Below are 27,821 nucleotides of genomic sequence, written 5' to 3'. Positions count from 1 at the left end.
AGAAAAATGACCTGTTATGTCACAGCAACTACAGTTGTTTGCTGTGAATGGCAATGCATACCTGGAATTGTATATGCTGCCCTAGGGAATATATAGCGGAAGGCACTTTAGGTTTGAGCCAATGCATTTAATTCCCAGTGTCACCTCAAAGCAGCCCTCCCTCTCTCTCCCAACAAATAATAAGAGTCCAGTTCCTGTGTTGCCATGAGATATTTGTGGGCACATAGAGAAATAACATCCCAACCCAAAGACCAGAAAGCCTCCCTGATACATGTCCTACCTGAATGAGTGGGGAACGGTCTAATATTTCATTAATTAATACAGTTTTAAACTTATATCCGCAACAGGTGATATTGGATGTATGGCATGGAGTGGGACTTGAAAAAAATCGGCCTTCTAATGGACCAATGTTCATGGAACCTGAATGGGCAGGGAAGTAAACCCTGAGCCATTTAGTGGTGGTGGTGGTTTTTAAGTCAGGTGAAAACCAGCGAGTACAGTGTTGTGTTGGTTTTTATGGCAATCATCTGTTACTATGATAGCAAACAATAAATAATTATATAAATTGATTAAAATGAGTGCTGGCATTGCTGGCATGTGGTTGGAAGGTTTTTGGTTTTGGTCTGAGTGTCTTTTGTGCAAAATACGATGGCTCATTAAATTGAAAAATAGATTTTTAAAGTTGACCATTAGCAACTTATGGCAATGGTTTCCTGAATGAGGCTGACCCTGCAGGGCTTGTGGCATGTAAACTAGTCATTAAATCCTACTTGGATAGACTGTCTCTGGCTACTCCACTCTGATGCAACGGTGTCTACAAAGGCACTTCTCAGAAGACTGAACAGTGGGCCTAGCAAGAGATTTCACAGATAAGCAACAAATAGTTCTGAATATTTTTCAGCTAATGTGGTTGTGAATGGAGCGGAACCTGGCAGGAGAAAGGAGGAACATATCAAATATATCCCAGGAGCATTTAGAAAGTTGCTTTTTCTAAATTGGTTTACAAATGAAAATAAACATTACATAGTGTCTGAAAGAAAAGACATTTTTATTTTGCATAACAACCTAAGACCACTCATTCTTTTTCCTGAGGCAAAAAAGAGATTTATTTTTAAAGTTGTAGCAGAAAGTAAGAGTAAGCAGGACCAGCAAGCTGCATGTCTTTTACACATATATGTAATGAGAAGGAAGAATATATGTTTCCACCTTCTTCCAAGTCTTGGGGCCAGACACAACATCTGTACACTGCTATCCAGGGAGAAAGCTGTAGTGACCATTTCAGATTTCTTCTTCCTTTTATTCAGTGGGGCATAGTTATAAAATAATGCCACAGCAGTTCTTGTCTGAGCACCTCCTATGCTGAGGTCTCCAGGAGCCACAATTCATCTGAATTCCTTAGTCCCAGCATGACCTTCCAGCTGCAGGCAATAATTGGTGCATCCTTCCTTTCAAGAAAGAAAGAATGAAAAAAAAAAAAAAAAAAAAAAAGGAATCATGCCTTTCTACCATTATGCAGCATTAATTCTTTTAGTAAAATGTTGGAAATAAACACAGAAATAAAAAGGTGCAATCTGTGCTCCCTTGGGAATACTGTGTGGACTGGGTGGCAGAGAGGTAGTATGGTATTATATATGCCTTTTCATGTTTCCTTTATGCATATTAGATTGAGGAATTGTCATTATTACTCCACATAAGTTCTTGTTCTCTTTATCATAGGAACATATAGTTGGGGGATCATTTGTCATCATGGTTACTGTTATATTTGTATATAACACTTTCAGTGTTAGAAGACATCCTAAACAGAACAATAACAGCAACAATTACCAAAACAAAAGGTAATTACTGCTGAACAGTGTGACTGCTTTTAAACATTTGTGCAAAAATATTATGCCTAGGTCTGGACCACTGTGCTCATCTTTCATGGTTGGTTACGTCAATTAAAGTGAAGATAAATTTTTGCTTTTCAGACAGATCTGTATTTTACTTACATTTTCCATTTGATGCAAGTACCTGCTGTTTTACGGCAGAAACGTGCATAAAATGGAGGGGCCTGTTGGTCACATGGTCACTGGACTGCTGCTGCTCAGAATTCTATAAAAACTTCTTTATGTCCATGATGAGTTTGGCTTCACAGTGAAGACAGAAGAGGATCTGAGGATGTCAAATTCCTTAGGATCCTGCTTTTCAGTAGAATCTCATTCTAATAATTAAGGGAATTAGTAGCTGTCTGTCTTGGTTAATATTCCAACACATTACAAGGCTTAGAAAATGTAAGAGTTTGCAGAATAAGAGCATATTACTTCAATAGGATTTTGGTGTATTTTATCAGTTAAAAATATGTCCTGATATTTCAGATAGCCATGGAAAGCCAGTCTATGTGAGAGTTGATACCTACACTTAAGATACACTAATTGCTGGCATACAACCTGGATATTATATTCCACTAGCCTAAGAAAAAAACATCACCTGGATCCTGTGTACAAGTGTCTGCAGTTGCAGGAGAGTCCAGTTAGAAGATCAGTGGATCTTTGGCTTTACTGTGCTAAGAGGTTTATGGCTAATTTCTTATCCGAACACCAGCACTGAAGAAAAAAGGGGATGGCAGAGGAAACATGAGGTCAAGCTATGTGAATTAAGGAGAGAGGAGATACCATGAGGGTGACTGTGCTTGTCACGTTACACTGTCTCCCATTGGAGAGCATCACATTAGTGCTATTGCTCTTAGAAGAAAAAGGACGGGGAGGAAAACTTTTCTGTGGTTTGAAATGTCATGCAGGTAGTACTCCAAAGCTGCAAACTATCAAATGTTTTGATGTATTTGGTAGGAAAGTTCAAATATTTTTAACTTCAGAACTTTCCTTTTGAGCCGATCCAGCCTGAATATTTAAAATCTCACGTTTGTGAGATTTAGTAGGAACAATCGTGTCAGCAGGCTGATAAATGCTAGTCTTTTTGTTTGGTTGCTTGGTTTTTTTAGAAAGATCTGAAGACTTAGCTTTGTTACCTGGTGGTCTGTTGGGAGGCAGTTTCTACACCTTGGATAGAGGAAAGGGATGTTGTATGGTATATCATGTATGAAGAAGCTTCACTTAACTCCTTGTGTGTAAGACCTAGAGCAGACTGAAATGCAATGGATTCTGTGTCTACCTGTAAAATTTGCACTGGTGAAATAGCACTTCATGAAATATCAGGTGGGGTGCCTGGATGTCTCTGAAAAAGTTTGACTTTTAATATTTCACACATGGATATTTCTCTGTAAGTGTATTCTTTTCTGTCCACAAACAAGTGACCAAAATCTGGAGAGCTGACAGCCAGAAAATTTTAGATTTCATGAAGGTTTGTTACATTCTTGCGAGCACAGGACAGTTTGCATGTAGGGAATGCACAGGCACATTGTCCTCTGTTGGATTTCCTGCTTTATTCCTTCCAGGACTTTACAGCTTCTGCTCAAGCAGAGCTACTTGTGCTCTACAGGGGTTTATTCCAGGGGAACTCAGGTGGTATTCTTACTGTGGTCTCCTTATGACTTCCCCAGCAATCTGAATTTTTGTTTGTGCTCAAAAAATTCCTGTGCATCCCTTAGCCCAACCTGCCATTCCCAGTCCTTGCTGGAACTGCTCACTTGTGAATGCACTGGCTGTTGGCATATTTCAAGGGGCTGGGAATTTGCCATATCTTTTCCCTGCAGATATGCAGTTCTCCAGAGATGTCTCTTGAACCCCTACAGGCTTGAACCTCAGAGCTTTTTGATAGATTAAAACTCATTCTGTTTTCAGTGAAAGCTGTTATGAAATGTCATAAAATTAAATTTCTCTGCTGCAGGGGCAGAGAAGCTTCCTCAACCAGGTTGGAAAATTCTTACTAGTAAGACCTAGAAACACCACCTCTTGGCTTTTTTTTCTTAATAGGAATGCTAGTATTTTTCACCATGTGTGTTTTAGATATACCATCTATGGAGAGCAGCAATGTGTTTATCATCAACAGTAAAAATACTGATCTGGAAAGGACTTTTTTAAAAAAAAAAAAAACACATATGCATTGATATGGATATAAGGAAAACAAAAAGCCCACAGCTGCTCCGCCTGCAGGGCTTTTCTGAATAGCAGAATGGATCAAAGGATGTTTTTATTTCCTTGTGAAGAGGAAAAATTCACCACTTTATAAATCACAGCAAAAACAAATCAAATCAATACCAGCAGCTTTTTAATAATAATGCATTTCTTATGGCTATCCTCAGTATAGGTCTCAGCAGTGGGTGCTGCACACAGCTAAAAAGAGTAAACTAAAACCTGTCTCTGACACTGGTTTTCATTTAGCATTAAGGAATTAACTGGAGTACCAGACTGTAACATCCCAAACACTGACGTGTTTAGAATCTGAGAGCTAAATGTGTATTTTATAGCTTGAGTTCATCTGAACTGTGAAGTGGTATTATAAAATAAATTTTTCCTTTCTTCAGAATTCAAGAACATGTTGGGTAGCTTTATTTTTTTCATCTGTTGTGTGTAGACCACTGCAATTTGAACACCTTTTTTGGTTGATGAATAAAGGGAAAGCTCTCTCCTACCTTATGTGGAATGTGTTGGCTTCTGTCCTGATGCATGTTACCGTAGGATGCAGTCATTTATTTTAACTGCGTTGAGACACTTTCAAAGCCATTATATGATCTTGTTACAAGCCAGCAAATGCGTACTGTATATCAAGGGATGAAAGTTAATGCTGAGATCACTAAATAACACTTTCTTCAAATACAGCTTTAAAAAATTCTGGCCTGTGAATTTTGTGATTAGAAGTAGATCATCTATTAACAAGTCAGTGCATGGCTAGGGATTAGATCCAAGTCCTTCCTAAACTGGAGAAGTGTTGGCTGAGTACAACAGTGAGCAGTAAACAGGGTATAAAAAGCTATGAGTAGCAGAGAAAAGGATTAAGAAAAAGAGAAAGTTTTGTATTACCTCAGAAATAACTGAGTCATGCAGTTGCTTGGTGCAGGCATAAAGTTATTAGCAAGGGAAAAAACACATCACAATATTTTATTGTCCCTTCTTTAGGTGTTAGGCCTCCAAGACTAAAACCAAATATATATGTATATGGGTATTTCTTTGTTTTCGGTTTTCCTTCCTAGCATTTCATGTCTAGATGAAGTACAACAGAGAAATCAATTTCTTAATTATTATTAGTAATTAATAATGTGAATTAATGTTGTGCTGCCACTACATTGACCCTTTCTTATACATACATTACATTGTTCAGATATCCAAGGATATTACCAGTGCTTTCACTTGAAGTGTTACATTTTCTTTTCTTTTTTTTTTTAGGTTGACTTTGAACAACTTCAGGAAAACTTGTGTCAGATGGAAAGACGGTGCAAAGCATCATGGGATCACCTTAAGGCTATAGCAAAGCATGAAATGAAGCCAACTCTAAAACAAAAAATGTCCGAGTTTCTTAAAGACTGTGCAGAAAGAATCATAATCCTGAAGATTGTTCATAGAAGAATAATTAACAGGTACAGAATTAGATTGGTGACAGCAATATCTTGATAATAAATCACTTGCTAAAATCATAAATTATTACATCATTATTTTTTATAAGTGTTTAATCCACATTCCAGCAAGTAATGTTACCAGGATGTATGTGGTGCATACTTTGTTAGAGATGCCATTTAAGAAAGATTCCCCACTCCAGAAAGTTTCTATATTTCTGATGAAAAGAAGCAATGATCCAGGCAATCATTTATTCCCAAGGTGCAATAACTGGGTCTTTTAACTCCTAGTCCCAAAAAGCTAGAAGCTTTATGGTTAAGTTGCTGTATTTTCTGTCCTTCCCTGGATACTTTTGAGGGGGCTTGGCTTACTGTCTGATAAACAAGAACAGGCTGCAGGAAAAAAAATGAAGTTCTAATGACAAATCTGCCATATGCAGAAGTTGAAATGAGTCTTGTACAATGAGTTCTTCTATAGGCAGCACCATTCCTATTTGCAAGATGTACGACTATGTGTTTTATGCAGAAGACAGAATTAAGACTACCTGTCTGTGGTGGTTTAGCCCCTGCCAGGGTCTGAGACCACGCGGCCGCTGCCCCTCCCCCACAAAGGGAGTGAAATACAAAGCCCCAAGGCTGAGATAAGGAGAGGTTTAATACAACAGTGCAACAGCGACACAACAAACAACAACAATAACAATAATAACAATGAACAGAGCAAGGTATGTACCGGTATAGCAGTGAGAAACACGATGGCATAACACATGTGTTAACCGACCCTCTCGCTTCGGCACCAGGACCTGAGGTCAGCATGTGAATAACCCAGCTAGAGCTTCCTCCCTACTGCTGGGGAAACTTAACCCCCTCCTGGCTAAACCAGGACACTGTCCTTAGGGCTTCCTGTTGGGTTTAGTTTCATCCAGTGGAGTTAACGATAATTGCAGTGCTTTGAAATGTACATATTCATGATAATTCTGCAATACACCTGAGCTTTTTTTTTTCAGATTCACAAACGTAGCTAAGTCATCTGAGTAATTTGTGTTCCTGGTTATTAAGAAATTTTGAGAGATTTGCCAAATTCCGAATAATTTCCAAATTGCTGTGGTCAGAATTAGGATCCAGATTCCAAATGATCCCAAATTTGTGGATATACACCTGAGAAGTTGATTCGCCTCTTCTTTTGTTTTCATAATGACTTTTTTTTCATGCCATAAGTAAGCAGAAATCCCAGTTGCAGTGGAAGGGAACTGAATTTACCAGTTTCCTATTGTGTTTATCTGTGCATTGTACAAATAAGAAAAATACTAATTTTTTCCTATTATATCCTGCAGCTAGTACTACAGTTCTCAAAAAATGTATCCGTATACTTGCATATTTCTAGGATTGGAAAGACTTTTTATCATCAGGGACGTAGATGCAGTTAAAGGAATTCCCATACATTTTTAATCATTCAGTGTGCTATTATAAATCATGCAATATAGAAATATAGAAGCAATAGTAAAAGCTGCAAATAGTGCGAAAGCCCTGAATGCCACAGAAGCCGTAAAACTGTGAATTGAGAGTATCCAAACTGAAGTGCTTCGTAGATAATATAATTTTATGGTCAGTTTTGTGAACCAGAAATTCTTTCCTTCTTGTGTTTGCTAGCCTGTAAATCTGCATTCTTCTTGTCTAGACTTTCCCCAACATCCTAACAGCCTCTTTGAAGTTGCTTAATACAAATAAATAGAATTAAAACTTAATAAATATTTTTTCTATAACTGAAATGAAATTGGTCATTCACATGCCAAATTAGTCATATAAAGTAGTTGGAGCTCCATAAACATCTTATCTCCTGCATCAGCCTGGGAAAGTGGACTGGGATGAAGTTATCATAGACTAGACTTTCATGGTTTTAATTATAAAACATGCCAATGTTATGCAAAGCATCCACGAAAATTCTGTAGCACAAAAGAAATTATGGGAGCTGATAAAGTAATAAATGGATTCACTGAAATGGGGGGGGGGGGGGGGGGGGGGTGTGTCCTAGAAAACATCAATAAAGATTTTTTTCCCCTCTGCATTTATGAACTCATTGTTTTCCAGATTTCACTCATTTTTGTTATTTATGGGCCATCCTCCCTACGCAATACGTGAAGTCAACATCAATAAGTTCTGCAAAATTATTAGCGAATTTGCTCTGGAATACCGCACCACCAGGGAACGAGTTTTGCAGCAAAAACAGAAACGAGCTAACCACAGGGAAAGAAACAAGACCAGAGGGAAAATGATAACAGATGTAAGTGGCAAAATGTATCTCCCACAGCATGGATTTTTAAAATTTTCTTTCACTGAATGTTATATATGAAGTGCTGCTACTCTTTATTGTTATCCCTGAGAGGTTCTTCTACTGTAAGTAATGAACTCTGTTTTCTTAGAAGACAAAACTTGCAAATCCTTCATTGTGTATATTTTTTGCTTCATGCCAATGTATAGAATGAGAGCAAACTGAAATTAAGCATCCAAAAAGAGCATCTCTGTGTGTTACACAGACAGTGCCCAAACTATCTGGAAGACACGAGGAGCTGTGTGTACCTGATCAGCCAAGAATGTGAAAAAGGAAAAAAACCTAGAAATGAAGCTTCTAATTCAGGACATGATTTAAATGATGAACATTGTATCCATTTAAGTGGTTACAACCAAATTTAAATGGATTTTTTTTTCCTCCATCTTTGAATATTCTAATATAGTCATTAATCTTAGTATTTTATCTATTTTTAGGTATATATGCATGCACATGCACAGCAATTTTCTTCTTAACTTTAAAGCAAAGAACAGACAATTTTAGGGGAACAGACTACTTTGAGGTTCTGAAGAAGCAGACAAATTTATGTTCACAGTAGATGTTACCCTGCAAACTTTTTGACTGTATGATTGCATACTGATAGAATAAATTAAAATAAGATTAGTTTTCTCAGCATAGTAAGCTTTAAAATACCCTTGATTTTTTTAATCTTTTTAAAGTTGATGTAGTTGACTCAATCCAAATAAAGTTTTAAGAAGTGCCAGTACTTAATAAAAGTTTCCAGCTGTCTCGAAATCCAAATCTGGAGTCTCGATTAGATGCGAGTGGTTCATTGCATATGAAGCTATCCCTTTGGCTTGAAAAGACCTAAGCTGATTACAGTTTTATGGCCTAAGCAATATGGGTCAAAATATATATATATGTATAGAGACACATACAAATTGAGATTGTATTTAAGTCATTGACTCATGATCATTTGTAGATCTTTCCTGGCAATAACCTCTTTAAATCTGGAAATCTGCCTTATCTAGAGAAAATGATAAACCTGTATTATTATCTCAAAAGGTTTTCCTTTTGGTCTAGCCTCAGGTTAAGGAAGAGGCTCTGATTTTATGTGAAGGGTGTAATACACACATACAATTTTTCAACACTACTACTGGGGAAGTGATATCACTTTCTTCAATTGCTTCTCATTTTTCCTGACATAGTCTAGAGGAGCTAAAAGATAGCATTAACCAAAAAGATTGGTAAATTACAATTTTCATTTCTTCAGATAGCTTTAGTGCTTTTTACTAGTTTAAACAATGCTGAGATGTGGAGTTACTGTTTTCCTACTATATGATGTAGTGTTTCTATATTATCTGTCCAGAAGAACTGGCAGTGGCAGGACAGAAAGCTTCTCTATGTCCTGTTCCTGCAGGAGACATGAGGGGAAAAGCAAATCTGATCACTGGCAGCTGGGTTCAGGAAGCAGAGAGAAGGGACCCTTTCAAACCAGAAGAATGCTCAGGGTTGACAGCTGGTCAGTGAGGAGCAGAAACAAGGACAGTGGCCGTATTCCGAAAATGTAAGAAAGAAGGCAGCTAGGCCTTTCCCAGAAAAATGTATTATTGGAAGAAGATGTCTTGTTCAGCTCAAGATAGTGTTGAGATTTCACAAGAATCAAATGCCATCTGACAGCTAGTGTTCCACCTAAAAATCTCTTGCAGGTCCACAGAAAGGGAGCATTTTTTGCCTATCACTAATTTACAATTATGTAATGGTCCTATGAGCTTAAAAACAAAAAGCCTGCTGGTGTAAAAAACTACATTCTTTAAAATTCCCCCTATAGAGATGTTCTTTAAGGGAGTTACTGATACAGCTGTATGATTGTTTCAGGACTTACTCAATCTCTTTATCTGTAGCCCAGTAATATGGCCTCATTTACCATTCATTTGACTGCAGTACATGGTAAAACAGAATTAAAGTTGCATCAGACTATTTGTCACAGCTTCCTTTGACAACTTCAAAGTCAGATCTACCTCAAAACAAGTTTCCAAGTCAGCAGGATAAAAGATATTTATGTGTGAAGAATGATGAAAAAGGGGAGTTTTATTGTAGTCTTGTGTTGGCTGTGGTTTGTATCTGGTCTTGATTTTCTTAGTGTTTTATGTTTGAAGGCATTGGAAAGGGAAGATCTATCAGTAATGCATTGGCAGTATGTTCAACTAGTTACAGAACACTGATGATAGAAGTTTAGATCTTGACATTAGAAAGAAACTCTTTGTAGAAAGTAGTAAGTAGTAGTCATGTGGAATTTTAATTTCTGGATTTGGTGACCTAGAAGGATTGTGTGGTTATTTGATATTTACCTCCCTGTCCTTTTGAGAGGTTCCTCAGGATCTCATTTTTATCACTTTACAGTATGGAGGAGGGATTTTAGCAAAAATGGGAAAGGAATAAGCCAGAACCATCCCAGTTCTTAACAAGAAGGCACGTATCTCTATAACCTTGTTCCCCCCTGCAGACTTGGAAGGCAGAGGGGTGCTGGCTCTTTGCATGGAGAGTCTGCTGGCTCTTTGTGTGGAGAACTTGCATCAGCTTCAGCAACTGCTCACATGGAGTAGGGCAGAGAAACACAATGGGGAATATTTCCAGTCTTTCTTTCAGCCTTTTACCCCAGAGATCTTTATGTTTATATGTTCTTTAATAGCTGAAGTGGACTGGGCACTGTCAGTTTAAGTCTTGGTGAATGTTGTCTGCAAGAGAGAGAAAGAGGGAGGGGGTAAGGGAAAAAAAGAACAGTGAGTTGCCACAGTTTCACAGGGAAAACTGCCTAGTCTCTGTAACCTTATATCTGCCTTTAGCCAATGATAGCACTCATTTCGGGCACACTAAAAGTAACAAGCAAGCAAAATAGGGAAGAAATGCAATTATAGATACAAGTCTGAGCTTTTTAATGATTTTTAATAATAGTAGGTAATATAAGTATCTGTCTCCCAGATTTATGAAGCTCTACTTTTTATGATACTTACGAGTTTCAATTCCAAAATTGCTATGTAATAGAAATAATATTTTGAAATGGCAAATCCACCAGATAGAAATGCTAGCCTAAAGGAAAAATGGGAGGGAGGAAAGGAGGTAGATCTCAAGTTGTCCTGCAATATCCAAAATTGGATGACAGAAGACTCAAGCAGCTTTTTATCTTAAAATTAACATCTTATGCCTGCAAGAGGTATTCAGTATAGCAATATTCTTTAAGTGCTTTTTGGTAATATTGCATGTTAAAAAATTCCTAATTTATTAATATTTCTCAGGGTATTTATAATGATGAAATGAAGAAGGAAATAAAAGGCAGAATGTACACACCTGATGAGAGCAGATTCCCTTGTGAAACAAAAGTTTGTTTTATTTATTTTGCTACTTTGACTCCTGTTGTTAGTATTTGCTGGGGGCAAATGGCTCTCCAGACATGGAAACATGATGGGGATGGTGAACTGCTCCTCCTGTGCACTGGTGTAGCTTTGGGTGTAGAAGGACAGCAGTTCTAGGTGTGAGCCCTCTCCACCCAGAGCAGGAGGATGGGAAATGGTAATGCCCTGGCTACTGGAGATGAGCAAAGTCAAACAGAGAGGAGTACATTGCCCTTAAAGTAAGTCCACAGCAAATCACTTTTAGCTAGATTAAATGAGCAGGAAGGCTAGCAGCTGGGACTTTCCCTGTCAAAATCTAGCTTGCTATAATAATATAATACACTTTTGTTTGGAACACACTCTTTGCAATGTGTGTACTCTGTTATTTCACCTTTCCCTTAGTGCCTTTTGCATATTTTTTAGCTTAATTTGCTCTCCTCCTGCCTTTTACTTATTAGATAGATGTACCTATGGATTAGAATGCAAGTATGTTCTTGGTTCCCATTCTTCTCCTTTTTGTTTCTTATTCATGCCAAAAAGTGAATTGTGGCCTTCTTCAGAAGAATTGCTTTACGGTGACTCCCTGCCCTCTGGGGGATGGTAAAAAACAAATGGATCTTTTTAATGTAAGGGGAACATACCTACCAAGGTCCCTCTGCAAAACATTTGCCTGTGTTTCTGTTAGTGCCGCTGTGTCCAAAGAAAAATAAGCATCTCACTCTTTGAATAAAACATACCCTTAAAAAGTAATGTTAATGTGCTGCTCAGCACTCTCACAACTAATCTTCTTATGGAGATTGTGCTGAAACTAAACTGAGGGCCAAAGTAAATCAGGCTTTCATTTTTCATGATGAATGTTTCTGGAACAGAATGTATCAATCCCAGACAGAAATCATAGCTGAGATGGAGATAAGGTCAAAAGTATGTATTAGAAACACTACGAAGGGGAATAGAATTGATGGAATGCTTCTTCTAAAAAATAAAACAAAACCCACAAATAAAAAAATGCATTGAATTTCTGGGCTATGTTTGCACTTTCTAAGCAATCAAACTGAAAATTATGAAAACAAGGAGACCAGATATTTGAGAAACTCTGTCTTACTTTGGGAACCTTCCATGCTGGGCATCTTACAACCCAATGAAGAATTCCCCAGGCACAGCTCTGAATATTTTGCTAATTCCCTGTAATTCCCCAAATTTAAGAACACTCCATATGCCACAATATTTTGATATGCCCATTGCATTTAATGTAGTGTAACTGTCAAGATAGTTTTACACGCCTGCTGTCACAGAGGGTGAAAACCCTGAATGACAAAGGATAATTGCATCTCTCTAATTTCCAGGATCCGATATCAGGCAGCTACTGAAGAACTTTAAGCATTTATTCAAAGACTACTCAACATTTGATTTGAGTGCTCTGTTAAATTGGAAGTTGAAAAGCCACAGCTTAAAAAAGGAATTAAAACAAGCACTTAAGTGTAGAGAAAAGGAATTGCCAAGAAGCTGACCTCTGCACTGTGAGAAAGAGCAGCCAGGACCTCCCTGTGCTGAACAGAGATGGAAAAAGGAGAGGGAGTCCTTCCTAGTGCTCTCAATTTCCACGGGGCAAAAAGTGGGCAAGCAACTGCATGACTCAAGGGAGAGAAATAGGATGAGTTAGGGGTAGTTTCAGTTCATAATTACTCTAAGAAAAATCAGGACTTTTTTATATACCCTACTGACAGTGACAGTCTGTTCTACATACAATTAACTAAAAAAAAAAAAAAGCAAGCTGATTGTCTAAGCAATTAATTCCTTATACGCTTTGTATTTTGATGTCCTCCTATAATTGCATAAACAATACCATGGTTACCTCTTACTCTGTCGTGGTTTGACCGTATACTGTCTTTCCTAAATCTTGCTGTTTGTCCTTCTCCACCCTGTCCTTTGTTTCCAGTGGCAGACCGATGAAGAAGAGGATGCTGAGGTATGGTTCTCTGAAAGAGCATGTCATTCCCCCTCGTGTGCTGTGACATCTAATTTCTAACTGAGATAGTATGGACTTCTCAAATCCATCTGCTCAACTGGAACTATGAACCATGACATTTCTCTCATAGCTTTTTGGCTCAATCATAAGAATGCATTTTTACAGTCAGCTTTAACCATATGCATACCTGCTCTCTTGAATAAGGATATCCTTATCTGAGGCCTTAATAATTTTAAGTTTCCTCTTTTCTTTTCCTTAATGTCTGTTTACTAAACTGCAAAGTATCCCCACTACCCAAAAACATCAGTGATCTGAATGTTATGGGGATCATCATTTACCTTGGGCTACAGACTACCATTATTTCATACTCATTATTAAGCTGTGTAAGTCCAAATGGTATTATTTTATATAGTGTTCAAAAGCATCAGGATATAGGGATGCAAAGCAAATTTTAATGGTTCTCCTTGCTATATGAATTGCGAATAAGATTCTTCAGTCACTGTGGAGGTGAGCCATGGAGTAATTCATGTATTTATCGTAAAGTACTCCTGAAGATGATGTTGAAAATGAATGAAGTAGTAAATAAATAATTTAAGAACTATAATGTACTACCTATATTCATAATAAAACAATTTATGGTTCGAGGAGCATCCATCATGCAATGCAGTTTTTGTTCAGCATTAGAGCTTTCTTTAATTTGCTGAACAGAAACAATGTGACTTAATGCTCACTGTTTCATAATGGCAGTTATTTGCTCAAGAGACTGGGATTTGGGCATTAATCTATGGAAACATATGAAAATTAAAGAACTGAAATAAAACTCCTGGTTATAGAGCTTCTCCCTCAGTGATGATTTATGTTGGATAGCTTGGGGTGCAGAAAGAAAATATGAATTAGCCTGTTTATGCCAACATTTAACTAACCTGTTTGAATAGTGACTAACAGTTATGTGAAGGCTTTATCCTTTGGGTTTTTTTCTGAGGTGGTATTGATTAGCTTTACAACCCATTGTGTATAAGAGAGTATTCTTAATGCAAAAATGGCATGAACTTTAATAGATGTTTCTCTCTAATGTTTTTTTGTCTTTTAATTTCACATGTGAAACTCAGGAACTTGCATACTTTCCACATCAAAATGTTGCAAGCTAATATTTTAACAAGAAAACAAACTTCTCACTATTAAAAATAAATCTCATACTGGTATATTTAGCTAAGTGCCTTGTAGGGAGTATTGTTTTGCTGCTCAGTTAACTTCCTATCTCACCCTGAAAAGTCATTATGTTAAAATAGAACCATCCTGTCATTGATTTCCAGATTAAATATTTTCAATCTGCAGTCTTGACAGCTCCGGGGACTCAATCAAAGCTATGAAAGTAGGGCCCTGTCTTTTTTTTCAATTTGCTGTTCTCTGACAGAAAGACTCTGCAAGTTTGCATCCCTTTAACTGACTGGCTCAATACCTTCAAGTGAATAATTAATGTTGTTTATTATGCAAAGGAAGAAGATAATTCAGCACACCTTCTTTCATCTGTGTTGAATTGGTCAGAGTAAGAAAGGTTAAAATGAAAAATAAAACATATTTCAGTTTCTGATGCCGGGCTGATATGACTGAGAATACCGAGGGGTACTATTATCTGTTGATGCCTGTTTGCTGTTGACCGAGCTGGTGTTTTCTGCAGCCAGGACTGTATTTTAAATGTGTTTCAGGCTTTCTCTAGGTAAGAGCAATGGAGCAAATACCAACATCACAGCCCTTTGTAGGCAGAGGCTGGAAAGGGAGAGCAGCCCAGCAATGCAAGCTCCTCTTCTCCTCCTTAGAAAGTATTCATTTCTGCTGTTTTCATCCATTTCTAGATGGCTGTTTTCGTTAACTGGTGGAGCTGCGGCATCCACGCACTATGCTTGCCCAGCTAATGTAGCTGCTGTTGTTCATGTAGTCGTGGTGACAGGGAAATCACAGGGGGGGCTGGGGAAGCAGAGGGCAGATTCCTAAACCTCTTGTAAGGTTTTGTTTGTTCTTCTAACTGCTGACTGCAATTTTTGTGTTTTGACCATGAAATAATTTGGCTGAGTGTTTTGGGACCAGGGATTTTTTCAGCATTAGTGGTAATGTGTTTTAAGGTTACTTGTAGGTATTTGTGTTTTCGAGCAGTTTGTTTTCTGTGCAGCAATGCAGAGAGGCAAGAGGGAAAGGTCTCTCTTCCTAGATGTCTCTCCCCATTTTGCCTTGTTAATGAAAGGTGTTTGTACAGAAAAGAAGCAATTTCTTATTTGTGTCAAGTCTCGTGCTGTTCCCCTTGGTGTTGTACCTGACCCCAGATCGGGCTCAGCCTGGGTTGAAGGTTTCAACGCAAGTCTTTGCTTTGTACTTTATACTCTCAGAGAGGAGGTCAAAATTATAAAGCTCGAGCTAATGCATCTGGTTTTCCTCTGGTTGTGTCTGCTCCCTGCTGTCACCCTCTTTCCAGTTTATTTCAGCTCAGGGTGCATGGTCTGGGAGAGGGGCAACTGTTGCCTGGCTCTTCTGGGAATAGCTGCACTCCAAACCAAGCCCAGGAGGACACCTTTATCCTTGCAATTCGCAGTCAAGACTCTGGCCTATTCTCCATGTTGTTTTCTGTTAAAACAACAAATCTGTTTTCCTCCTACAGTCTGGCAAGTTCTCCAGCAGCTCGCCCCCCTGCCAGAGCCAGCCCCAGGGGCTGCAGTATGCTGAGGACGCTGCAGAGCACGAGAACATGAAGGCCGTGCTGAAGACCTCCTCTGTCGGTGGGGAAAGCACCACGGCGCTCGGCGTCCGCACTCGAAGCCGGGCCAGCCGAGGTGAGTGCCTGCAGTTTCCTTTTGGTCACATTTCTTGTGGCTCAGTAGCCACACAGTGGCCTAAACATGGGTCGTGGCCCCCTTGCATAGCGCTCATGGCAGAAAGGATTGAAGGGGAAGGAGAAGACGCCAGTGGTGTTTCCATGCTGGAAGTGGTGATTTGGGGCATGGGGATGTAGAAGAATTTGCCTGAAGTTTTAACACGTGGATCACAGCCACATTAGTGCCTGGGGGCATTAGGAGTCCAAGCCTGCAGAAATCCTCATCTCTCCCTGCACTGTGAACATGGCTGCCTGCCCACTAACACTCCAATTTTTATTCTTGTTCTCATCATGAACGCAAAATGGGGCATCCAGGGAATCCATGATGTGGTTTTCTTTTTATTTTCAATAGAAACAAGTAGAAAGTAGCAATTCAAATTGAAGAGAAAGGGCCTTGCAGCATTTTAGAAATGAGTGGGGAGAGGAAAATGGTAGGAAAAAGATGATGAATCTTTTAACTACCTCCCTGCTGAACTGCAAAGGTAATAGATTAAGTGGAGACTAGGAGCAGAAAAAGCTGCTGTGGACAGCCCCACATCTCCTTGCTGTCCTGACAGATACCTCTTTCTCTGAGGTCTGCAATGCTCTGCTGTTTCCAAGTGTCAGCACGGGTGATTGCTGAAAGCTGACAGGGAGGAAATGAAAACCTGACTCAATCCGCCGATTCCGACACCTGATACTCTGACAGAAGAGCTCTTCATTTAACCAACCACTAAACCACTTCCTTTATGCTAAATCATTTTACAGACACTGGGTTCACCAGTTTATTTCCTTTCGTCTTCCCCTCACCCCCTCCCATACATGTGATACCTGGGAGATGGTCCCACTAAAGGTGACGCACCAAAATTCAGGTTCTGGTATATCTTTTCCCTCACATCTAGATATCTTACACTTTCTTGGTTCTTTTTTGATACCACTGATAGCACATCCAGAGCATCCACCACTAAGTCTATGTGTGTGTAGTTTAAGGCTTGAAACCACAATCCTGTCTTATTTAGAGGTTTCACAGCCCAAGTTTAAGAAGCAAGTCAAGTAGCTAAAGCGCAAAGATGAAATAATTCAAGCTGCACTGCAACAAGTGGAATAGCTGAAGTAATCCATCGAATGCTAGCAAGCAGTGTGTCCTGATAATGAGAGTCAGCTTGTGTTCTCCTGAAGATCAGCAGAGGCAGAGGACAGGTGAGCCAGACAGAAACTTGTCAGGAGCACTATCGTAATACAACTGCTCTTGACGAGAGCCAGGAGACAAGCAGCAGAGCAAAGTGCTAATCAAAGCTGTTGTTCCTTGACATCGGGGATGTGATATGGAGTGGCCTTGCCAGTGAATTTTTAGCTGCTTGCAATTCTACCACACCCACTCTTTTACAAAGCTCGCTGTCAGTGTTCACACCGCATACTAGCCTTGAAATCATTTAAAAACAAAAAGCACATGGAACAGTAGTCTGTAGTGGAGGAACCCAAAGATGTGTCTGACACAGCTCTGTGGAGTAAGGAGTGCCAGAACCTTGGGTTCAGAGACGTGGCTCACTTGTTTGTTTGTGGTTTTAACCAAAATTGCTTATTTAGCTTATCAGCTTGCCAAGTCTTGCTTTTCTGCTCATAACAGAGCACACGCAGTTGTGCCAGGACACATACAACTTTATGATGACAAGGTGAATTCTTCATTGTGAAAGGGACAAGACATGTCAAACAACACTTTTTGCCCTTTTCCTGTCTTCTTTGCAATAGGCTGTGAAACAGATGCTTGAAAATTGATTCTTCCTCTCTTTTGGTACAGAGGACCTGTCTTGCTGATTTGAATCAATCTCTAACATGTGCCATCTCTTCTAGTCTCTGTGTAATAGGAGCAGAGGGAAACATGGTCACACAACACAAGCAATCCTTGGCTTATAGTCAGTCTCTAGCAGACATTTGCCAGTTGCATGGTCAAGAATAAGATTCTGAGGCTGAAGGGAATAGAAAACTATAATTGCATTTGAGCTCTCGACTCTCTGCTGATACAGCAGAGAGTCTAGGGTATTATTTGGAAATATCCTCCATTAGGCAGAGTCTTCTCCTTTGGCCAATTTGAAGTAGTGATGACTGAGCTGCCTACTGTAATTCCCCAAAAAAACCCGATTGCAAAACCAAAGTGACACAAGAGACTTTCTGTCTTCTTTTCCCTCAATTTATTTGCTGGACTTTTCCAGGCCGTATTGGTTCATGGAACGCTGGCAACGACGATTCACCTAATGCAACGGATGACGCAGCAGATGAGATCATGGATCGCATTGTAAAGTCCGCCACCCAAGTGCCAAGCCAGCGAGCGGTGCCTAGAGAGAGGAAGCGGTCACGAGCAAATAGGAAATCATGTGAGTATATGACTATTAAATTTCTGAAAATAAGCGAATGTGCAAATACTTACATATATCAGTGTAGCAACCAGGCCTTTAGAAGGCAGACATGCATTAGTAGTTCATAGTAGCTTGAGTGTATACTTATGATTGGCATATATTCCCCTTACTGTTGTTTAAATGATATTGTATGCAGTGAGTGACTGTCTTCTATAGAACTTGAAATGTCCTTAGCAGTAAGAGAAGAATGGTTTATGGTGCTTTAGAGCTGATGTTGATACTTATTCATAACTAGAGAAGTCACATCAGGCCCTCAAATGGAGACTGCTTAAAATGCTTTAAGGTACTGTGAACTGGCATAAAGATTAATAGTTGTATCTGTAAATTAATTTATTTATAAAGCAAAAAATAGTTTGAGATATTTCACCTTTTGAAATCATTCTCTCTCTGCTGTGTACTATCCTTCCGCAGCCCTGAAAACAAAATGTCTACTGTTGCTTGGATGCAAAGTGGCTATAGAGGAGCTTAACTTCCGCTGGGAAGAAAAGGTCGCACATTTATAAGGTGGTCTTTCAACAGTGTAGTCTGGCCCAGGGCTGAGCTGCGGCACCCAAGTCTGAGCAATTTGATTTCATGCTTTAGTAAATATAGTGTTTTAAGAGTTGATAATCTTTCTGGGTTTTGTTTTTTCCTTACGTGCAGAGACTACTGCAGTTGCTATGAGAAGGATAAGTACCCAAAGAACATAAGATTTTAGTATTTAATGTCATTCACCATATGTGGCTTTTTGACTACCTTTCCATCCATCTTTTAGCATTTCTGGGAAGTTAGGACAAAGAGGAGACAACAACAGTGAGTGAAGAATCACACAGGTTTTCATTTTTGTGGAATTGTTCTAACACAGTGGGTAATCAAAAACATTTGGTATAAGCAGTGACTGCTATAAGCTAGCATGTGCTGAAAGCATATTCACTTTCCCCAACATGCTAAGAAAGGAACTTCTGCATGTGGCAAGAGCAAAAGCAAAATGGACACTGGTTAGATGAGCCAGACTCTAAGCAAAGAAAATGAGCTGACACTGGATTGTCTGTCTTACTTTCCGTCATACACTGTGCCGTACCTCTTTGTGGCATCACCTGCTGCTGCTACCTACCCACTCTCCCCACATGGTTCTGGTGTTCTTCACGTGCTGACTGCCCTAGTTAGCTTGTGCATATCATAAACCTCCTGTATGTTTGCCTATTTCCATGGTTTATCCCATGCTAAAATATTTCCTCTGTTAGCAACACTACCTTCATGCACACACACATCAAAAAGTCTTTCTGCTTTTTACCAGGTACCTTTTTCCCAAGGAAGCACTTGCTGTGGGGGGAAAAAAAAAAAAAAAAAAAAAAAAAGCAAAAACCAAAGCAAAACAGGATAATGATAATAAAAATACTATATATTTTTTCCATGGAGCTGGCTTTTATATTCAGTAAAAACATTAACAGGGATTAAGCACTCAGTAAATGTTTAGGCTGGGACTGATTTCTGTTGTAATTAATCATGATAGAATCCAGCTCTTTTGCTTGTTTGTTCTTCAAGATCTGGATGAGACTCTTAAGTGGATTAAAAGGCAGTTTCAAAACAAACATAAAGTTCAGTAGTTTAGCGTCCCTTTCAGTTGACATGTGCTAAGGAAAGTGTGAAGGAAAATATCTTAACTGAACTGTTTCACTCTGACAGATAGTCCATATACCTGGATAATGAATAAATGAAGTAGTTTAGCTCTAAAATACTCTCAGCTGGACTGATAATATGGCACCTCCAGGAAATGAACAGAGACCAGCCCTTGTCAGTGTATGATATGTGTTAAATGAGCAGATCTTCCAGGTAGAAATATAACACAAGTCCTCTGTAGACATATTAGAAAGTAGATTTTTAGGCATATGTCAATGATTTAGATTAGCAGATGCTATGATATTTATTATCTGCAGAACAAAGACACCTGATTATCTGATGGGTTTGATTCACCACCTTCAATATTCAGGCTCCCATACAAATCCTTCAGCTTTTGCTGTGAGCTTGGTATTCAATCTATTCATGGACATCAAAGCAAAACTCAGTTGAAATGAATGATTTTTCGCTGTGTGTCATGTTGCATATGCCTCATTGCTTTCAGTGCAGAACTGGAAATCGTGTCAGGCTTACTTAGCATTCAGCAAAGATTTTAGTGAACCTGAGCTGAGATATGTGTTTTTAGCAAAATCAGAAACCCAGAAGATTTATATTCAGTTGCACTGTAAACATTTCCTGTGGTTCAGGCAGAAGGTTCTCGTGGGTGAGGGATTTTTTTTTTCCATTAAAAAAGACAGAAAATTGTGAAGTGAAAAGCAAGTGATGCTCAAGTCATTTATAACTAGGGGAAAACAGAAACAGGAGTATGGAAAAAGGTTAAGTTAAATTCAAGAAATAGTTGTAATGGCAAAAAGAAACATTTTGACATGTTCATTTGAGCCATTTTACCATTTGTAATTGTTGAGCAGTGTGACTGCATCTGGTACGCAGAGAGCTTAGTTAGATCTTAATGGTGTAGAAGAGTTTGAACTCTCAGAGTAATCAGCTGAACTATAAATTGGGAGGACGAATAAGGCACTGAGTCATCCAACAAAAGACAGATGGAAACGTCTGTATCTGTTGGTTGAAGATACGAAGGGTCACTGATAAATGCAGATATGACTGAAGTTGACTGAGACCTAGTAGGAAGGAATTTGTTCAGTGAGAGCTGAAATAGGCTACAGAAAGCTAAGGTACATGGTAAGTGCCTAACAACTGAGTTCCTGTGATGATCTGCAGAGAGAGAACTTAACTCTGTGCTAGACCTTTACATAGTGGAGGTTTTTAAAGATAAAATTCGACATTTAGAAGTAGAGTAAACAACTGGAAGTCATTGCCTCATGACGGGTATTCAGTGACCTGCCTACCACACATACTGGAGTGGTGTTATATATGAGAAAACAACATTACAGTTGTATTCGTTCATTAGAAGCCTCATCAGAAAGCCAGAGGATTGGATGAGCCACAGAAACTGAAATACGCCATCACCCCTGAAAGTGGTCATTCAAAGACAGCTTCAAGGCAAGTTGCCGTGGGAAGCTTCTGCTGTTTTTTCTCTCCAATGTCCTTATCCTGTGTGTAAACAGCAGGCCCCAGCCTCTAGACATGTCAGTTCAGCATATTTTAAAAGCATAAAATACAAATTAGGCTGAAAATACAGTTTCTGTTCCTGAAGACCGAAGGCAGCTTTCTTTGAGAAAAGTTTTTATAACATTATGGGGAGCTGTTCAATTTAGCAAAGAAATAAAAAAAAAAATATAATTAGGATTGTCTGGTTCTCCCATAAGGTTAGGATGACCTTCACAAATGATGCCATAACAAACAATGAGTGCAAAGGAAAATTGGGATAAGGAAGTTTTAAGAATCACTCTAGTTGATAGTCCAAATTCCAATGACTACAATTGCTGAAGTTAATTTTAGCCGCTTACAGAACAGTATTACAGGCATTGCATCAGTGGATTTGGGGAAATAAAAATGAAACTCTCTGTATGAGATACCACTGAGATTTCAGAAAACAGTCAAGAAAGGAGGTTATTTAATACAGAGAGCTGAATTTTAAAAAATAATGTAAGGTAGATAAGCAGAGTTTGCTGTGAAGTTTACGAGAAGTGAGGTAATAGAAGAAAATATATAAAGAAGAACAGCGCTGCTTAGAAAATCCTGTTATTAAATGAGAGTTTCACACCATGAAGAACCAGCCTGTGCCAATTGCTTCAAATTGGAGGAGAAGAAAAAGAGGTCTTATTGCTTTGAGGCAACAGAAGACACGTAAAGACTAGCAGTATCATCCATAAGATAAAAATTTTACTTAAGTACCTTTAATTAAAAGAACCCCCCAAAACTCCATAATAGACAAATAGAAAGATAATGCTGGTTTCCTTCTTGTCCTGGCTGTTTATTCAAAACATCCATCCCCTAACATAAAATCAATTACTCTTAGGCTTAGACTCTTACAGTGTGCTGTCTCTGTGTTGGTCTCATTGAACTGAATGGATCTGTCTCAGGAGAATGATATAACTCGGCATCACAAAAAATCATACTCCAGTTTAATAATCATGAATAAGCATATGGAAGGTATTTGCACTAATTCTGGCATACACAGAGCAATTCTTGGAAACGTTGAGCCAAACAGGGTTGATTTCTGACCTCTGTGAATGGCCATGGCAGGGCCCTGAAAAAGGACCAAGAGAAAGTCATAAGGATTCATTACCTTGTTCAAGTGCTGATTAAGGCCCAGGATAGCAAAACCAGACCAGCTGTCTAGCAACTACCTTAAGTCTAAAACAGGAATTTGCAAGCATCTTCCTCCCTCTTTATGAATTGTTAGTATTAGCAACCTTCATGCTTGAAAATGGGTCTCCTGGCTGCCTAAAGTCAAGGCAGTGGTCAAAGAGTGGGGATCCCAATGCGGTCTTGCCAACAAATAATTTCAGACAACTGCACCAAGGAAATAGCTCTTTAAAGCTGGCTTGACTATACAGCATTGCTTACATCTGGATCTTCAACTGAGCCTGAATGGTAAACCATAACGTAGGGCCCAGGTGTGACTAGTATTTGATGGTGAGTAGCACGGTGGTGGTTGCAATGTATTCTGCTAGAGTCACTGCATGAGGACGTTGCAGAGTGAGAGATTTGTTATCCCCCGCATTGTTTTATCTCAGAGTGTCTCTCTGTGTGTGCAGTAATTTCTCTTAGATTTTATTAAAATTGAAAATACGCTTTAGATTTGAGTTAGAGAAATGGGTTTGGAGCAGATAATAATGGAATCAGAATTTAACCCAATATTTGAATGAGATTAAAAACTATTTGTGATGTTCAAAAAAGAGAGAGGAGACATGATAATGTCTTGTTCTTTTATTAGGCTTTGAATCACATGTTAACCTAATAATATACCCTGTGACTGACCCTTGAGATATGGAAACATCTCATAAGGATTTATTGATTTATTTGAATAATGACTTGCAGGGAGTAAAAAAATTCTTACAGCCATTATGCAGAAATGGATCTGAGGCACCACCCAAATAATCTGTCAGACTCATACAAGTGGACTGTGGAGGAGATAGGAAATGAGTCGAGATTACCTGAATCCTAGACAAATAAGCTCAGGGACGGTGGATTAAACTTAACTACAGAACATCCCAGGTCAGGTATTTCATACTAAATTCCACCTTCAGTAGAAGTGAAATAGGAGTTAGCACATCGTCATCAGGTGCCAAAATGTGGGAAAGAGCTCTGCCAAAGGACCAGGCATGGAGACAAGTTTTAGACAGCTTTTAGTAACACATGCAGCATTACTTTGGAATAAACCTGTTTGTAAGCATGCAAAATACTAGATGGGAGACTATTTGAATCCAAAGGTGTGTAATTTTTGTTTAGCATTCATAGGGTGCTTCAGTTAACTTTTTAATCTTTTTCTTTGTTTTTTTCATTATTTTTCATTTTCATGTCTCTCCACTTACTTTTTCTGGCTATGAAAAGATACAGAAGTGCCAAAATACCAGGAGGGAGACTTCTTCTGGTATTTATAGCCTGACTAAAAGCAGGAGTTAATGGAAATTATGCTTTTAAAAAAAATGAAAACCTTACAAGAAGAAAGTTTATATAAAATGCTTTAAAGACAAGCAACTTCACTTAGAATTTGCAAATAATTATTTAGGATTTGATTAACTGGATCCTATCAAGAGTTAGAGAAGGGGGCAGAGTAATCTAGTTAGTGATGCATATTTAGGAACAATTCTTTGTACTTAGAAAAAGTAAATGTATCACCGATGGTATTCAGTATCAAACTCTGTTTGTCCTCACACAAAGTACTGAGCCTTCAGAAGGTCAATACCCAGTTAATAAAAATCTAATTATTGAATGAAAACAGAACATGAGATAAAGCACTTAAAACTCTGGCAGCCGGAAGGTTATGTTCATTAGATGCCAAGATAGCTAGTGCCTCTTGGATGCCTTTTAAGTAATACGTTATTTCATCCTCAGGATGGCAAGATCTATGCAAAAAATACAGAATTAAACTCCATGATCTACAATAAATAAAAATACAATCAATAAAAAAATGTTACTAATAGTTAATGAATGAGTAATAAATACAGTTGACCACATTAAGCTGTAGAAATTGATGTACCTGATCAGGGTGTGAGGCCTGTGTAGTCCCATATCTCATCTGTGCCAGAGGCCAGCATCAACAGCTGTAGAGAACAAACAGGAGAGGTAGGATTAGTTGAGTAACGTATAGGTCTCATCGTGAGTTTTAATAGTTGTAAATCAGTGTATTTATTTGAAGCATGAAGTTGAATAGCTTATTCCATATTTTCAGTTTTGTCAGTTGTAACTGATAACTTATATAATTGTGATTGTTGATATTAATACCATTTCTAAGTAGGTACATATTTATTTATGAGTGTTCAGTTTCTGCTTTACAATGTGTATTACATTTATTTTTATAGCTTTCTTTTAAAATAAGTGATCTTGACAGACGGGGTAGACGTTCTGCTTTTTAACTGTTCAAATGTATAGTACCTGTGTATTTTGTTGACAATCTCCATCTGTTTCAAACTGTGTCTTTCACATCTCAAGTTTTGTTCAAGGGTATTTGCCTGGTCCTAGCACTGTAAAAGTGAAATTGCCATCATTCTGTAGAGTTCTACATCATGTAACCTTCAAAACAAAAGGTTTTTTGAAAGCCTGGTTTAAAGATCTAGTAAAAAAATTGCTTGTAAAAGAGGCTTAAATTCATTTTCCAGTCAGTGTTTTAGAGGAATCTATGAGTCATTTCTATAGTGAGTTTTATTCTGATACAAATTATTTGTTTTGGGGCTCCTATCCTCAAACTTTCTGGTTGAAACAGCTTTATCTTTTTTATATAAGGAAAGTCAGATATAAAATTAACACAGTGCACACCATTAAGTACATTGCTTAACTTTGCATTGGATTCCAGTACAGGTATTTAGACATACTGTGGAATCTAGTATTTGCTCAAAATTGAGCAGTACTGTTTTAATACAGCAACTGAAAAAAAGGTGAGAAGTCATTGCATTGGTCTGGGAAGTCAGAATTAAATATGCAATGTTTACAAAAAATACATATCTTTTATCCCTGTTTATTTCAGTTCACAGAGAGAAGACAGAGGTGTTGAACACTACACAGGCATTCACATGCACATATATGTTATGTTATCCAAGCACAGAGGACATGATGTAGGTACAAAGAGAAAACTGCTGCTGTAATGATTGTAGTGATTGCATCCCTAGTGAATCCCTAGTGATTGTAGAGTGACTGTCACCTCATGGGATTAAATGCCCACCCAGACGTGCTGCTCTGTGGAGGGAGAAGTAGGCACAGCTCAGACTTTGCTCTTACAAGGAGTGTGTCCTGGTAGCAGGTGAAACCTGTGTCCCAGCAGGATCCTAGAGCATAGGCAGACCATTGGCACGTCCTTGCGCTGTGTCTCTGGCCCTGGGAGAACCAAAACGAGGGAGTGCTCTGCAGCTTCCCATGGGCTTCTACACAAGGATTTACAAGTGCTGGAATTTCTCTGGCCATCTCTTCTTGTCCAAATGGCACTTTCTTTATTGCAGGAAAGAACAAGCTGAAGGTAATGTGGGAGAGACTGGCAGGAGATGAGCAGCTGATAAAGAGCAAGTGATGTCAGTATATGTAGGAAATAAAGCTGTTCATGTTCCCCGGTCACAGAATATTGGTATTGACATTTTCTATGGAAATACTTTCATTATGGTATACACTTTTGGTATTTTTTCAACCGTTGTTCTGTAAAAGAAAAATTTTTACTTCATTTGATTGCATCTTACGAGAGATACAAATAGCTGTTTTCACTTTTGCCAGTTTGCCATTCACTGCATCAGTGAATTCGTCTACGTTACCCTCTGTTTTCATTTTAGTTGGCATATTTTAAAGGTGTATTTCAAGGCTTTTGAATTCTTGTCACAGGATTCATTCCCAAAAGTGGGATATGTAAGTTTTAAGTATTAAAAAAATATGTTTGGTTGAGTTGCACACTGTTAGCCCTAAGTTGATAGGATATGAATTTTATTTGTTTTCTTTCCATATTAAATTGGCTTTCAAGTTTTTCTCCAGGCAGTAATTTACTCCTTGTTTACATCATCCTTCCTTCCTGAAAGATTATTTTCAGCATCTGAGTAAGAAAGCAGCAGCAGTGGGTTGCTGACTGACAAGATCACAGAGTTGTTATGGAAAGCACTTCATCTGAGAATGAGAAAAGACAGGGAAGTACAGGGTTGCTTTTCAAGTTGCCTTACAAAAGAAGTGCAGCAACAAAAGCGATCTCCTATGTGGCTTTCCAGAAGAGCATCGCGATAACACAGCTGCCAAAGAGAGCCCTCTGCTGCCACGCAGGAGTTTAGCACAAGGATCTCTGAAGGCAGGAATTGGACTACGCTTGGATGCAAGTGTCAAATGTGTTTGGAGGGAAGTCTCTCTTAGAAGATGAACAAAAATGTTTCACACAGAGCTGTTTTGAATATATCTTACCCCAGCACTATGTCAAAAAAATAACATATATATATATGTATGTGTAGATATATGGCTTTCTCTGGGCAGAATAACACCTAATTAGAATAATTACAAGATTGTTTTGAGCATAGTTATTTTTAATCTGATGGGCTTGTAGAGATGATGCCTTTTACTGCCTTGTTTCTGAGTGCAGATTCCTAATGGGGAGCCCAGGTGGTCAAACATGGCCACACTCCTCTGCCAAGTCACTCTCCAACAGACAGCTCTGTGTTCTAAGAGCTACCTCCTGAGTGGGTTATTTTAAATTATCAAATGGAATGTAAAGGCTGCATGCCTGAAACACTGGTGTTAGATGGCTTACTTTCTGTATCCCGTCTCCTGCTTTTTTTGTCCTGTGCACTGTTACTGTATAGTCTGGTCTTGAAAATAGTATATAGTGCTTACACGCAGACTCAGTTGTTGGTGAGCTCTATGCTCTTGATGCTTAACCTCTTAATAGTGGAATCACTTTTGACTGGTGAAGTTAAGTGGGAGAACTGATGAAAGAGATGGCAGCAGGATTGCTTTTGGTACTAACTTTTTATAGCGGAACTCACAGAAGTCCTGAAAATTAGGGGGGTTTTGTCATAGAAGGCTTTCAAGGAAGGAGTTAAGTCTTTTCAGTTTTACTGATGGGATTATGTAAATCATGATCTGTGAAATACATAAAGTTGAAAACTAACAGTTTCAACTACATGTTAAATATTACTTTAAAACCTGTATGTTCTTCATGCAGCCCAGGCTTTCTAAAGCAGTGTTACTTTTTGTTACCTATTACCTAAGCCACAGGGAGATGAAACACAAGTTAAGCTTTCCTTACAAAATGCTGCTTTGTCCTTTTCCATGGTTAGACTCCTCTTTAAGTCACAG

General features: G+C 38.6%; 1 protein-coding gene across 10 annotated transcripts in view; it reads left to right on the top strand.

Annotated features, from left to right (window-relative positions):
• Positions 1–27,821, top strand: part of FHOD3 (formin homology 2 domain containing 3) — a 414,767-nt gene that overhangs the window by 375,498 nt on the left and 11,448 nt on the right. For 5 of the 10 annotated variants that reach the window (XM_074825159.1, XM_074825148.1, XM_074825141.1 and 2 more), the window contains 5 exons: positions 5,319–5,509; positions 7,571–7,763; positions 13,098–13,127; positions 15,778–15,949; positions 18,180–18,341. In XM_074825159.1, the coding sequence (XP_074681260.1) occupies positions 5,319–5,509; positions 7,571–7,763; positions 13,098–13,127; positions 15,778–15,949; positions 18,180–18,341 (748 nt within the window). Of the gene's footprint in view, positions 1–5,318; positions 5,510–7,570; positions 7,764–13,097; positions 13,128–15,777; positions 15,950–18,179; positions 18,342–19,137; positions 19,176–27,821 lie in introns of all 10 variants that reach the window. The other 5 variants (XM_074825180.1, XM_074825169.1, XM_074825132.1 and 2 more) reach the window with 2 other exon arrangements.

The sequence above is a fragment of the Strix aluco genome, chromosome 1, assembly GCF_031877795.1.
Source record: "Strix aluco isolate bStrAlu1 chromosome 1, bStrAlu1.hap1, whole genome shotgun sequence".
In the NCBI taxonomy this organism is placed as follows: Eukaryota; Metazoa; Chordata; class Aves; order Strigiformes; family Strigidae; genus Strix; species Strix aluco.
Note: the sequence above shows the minus strand (reverse complement) of the source record. Positions and strands in the feature narration are given on the sequence as shown.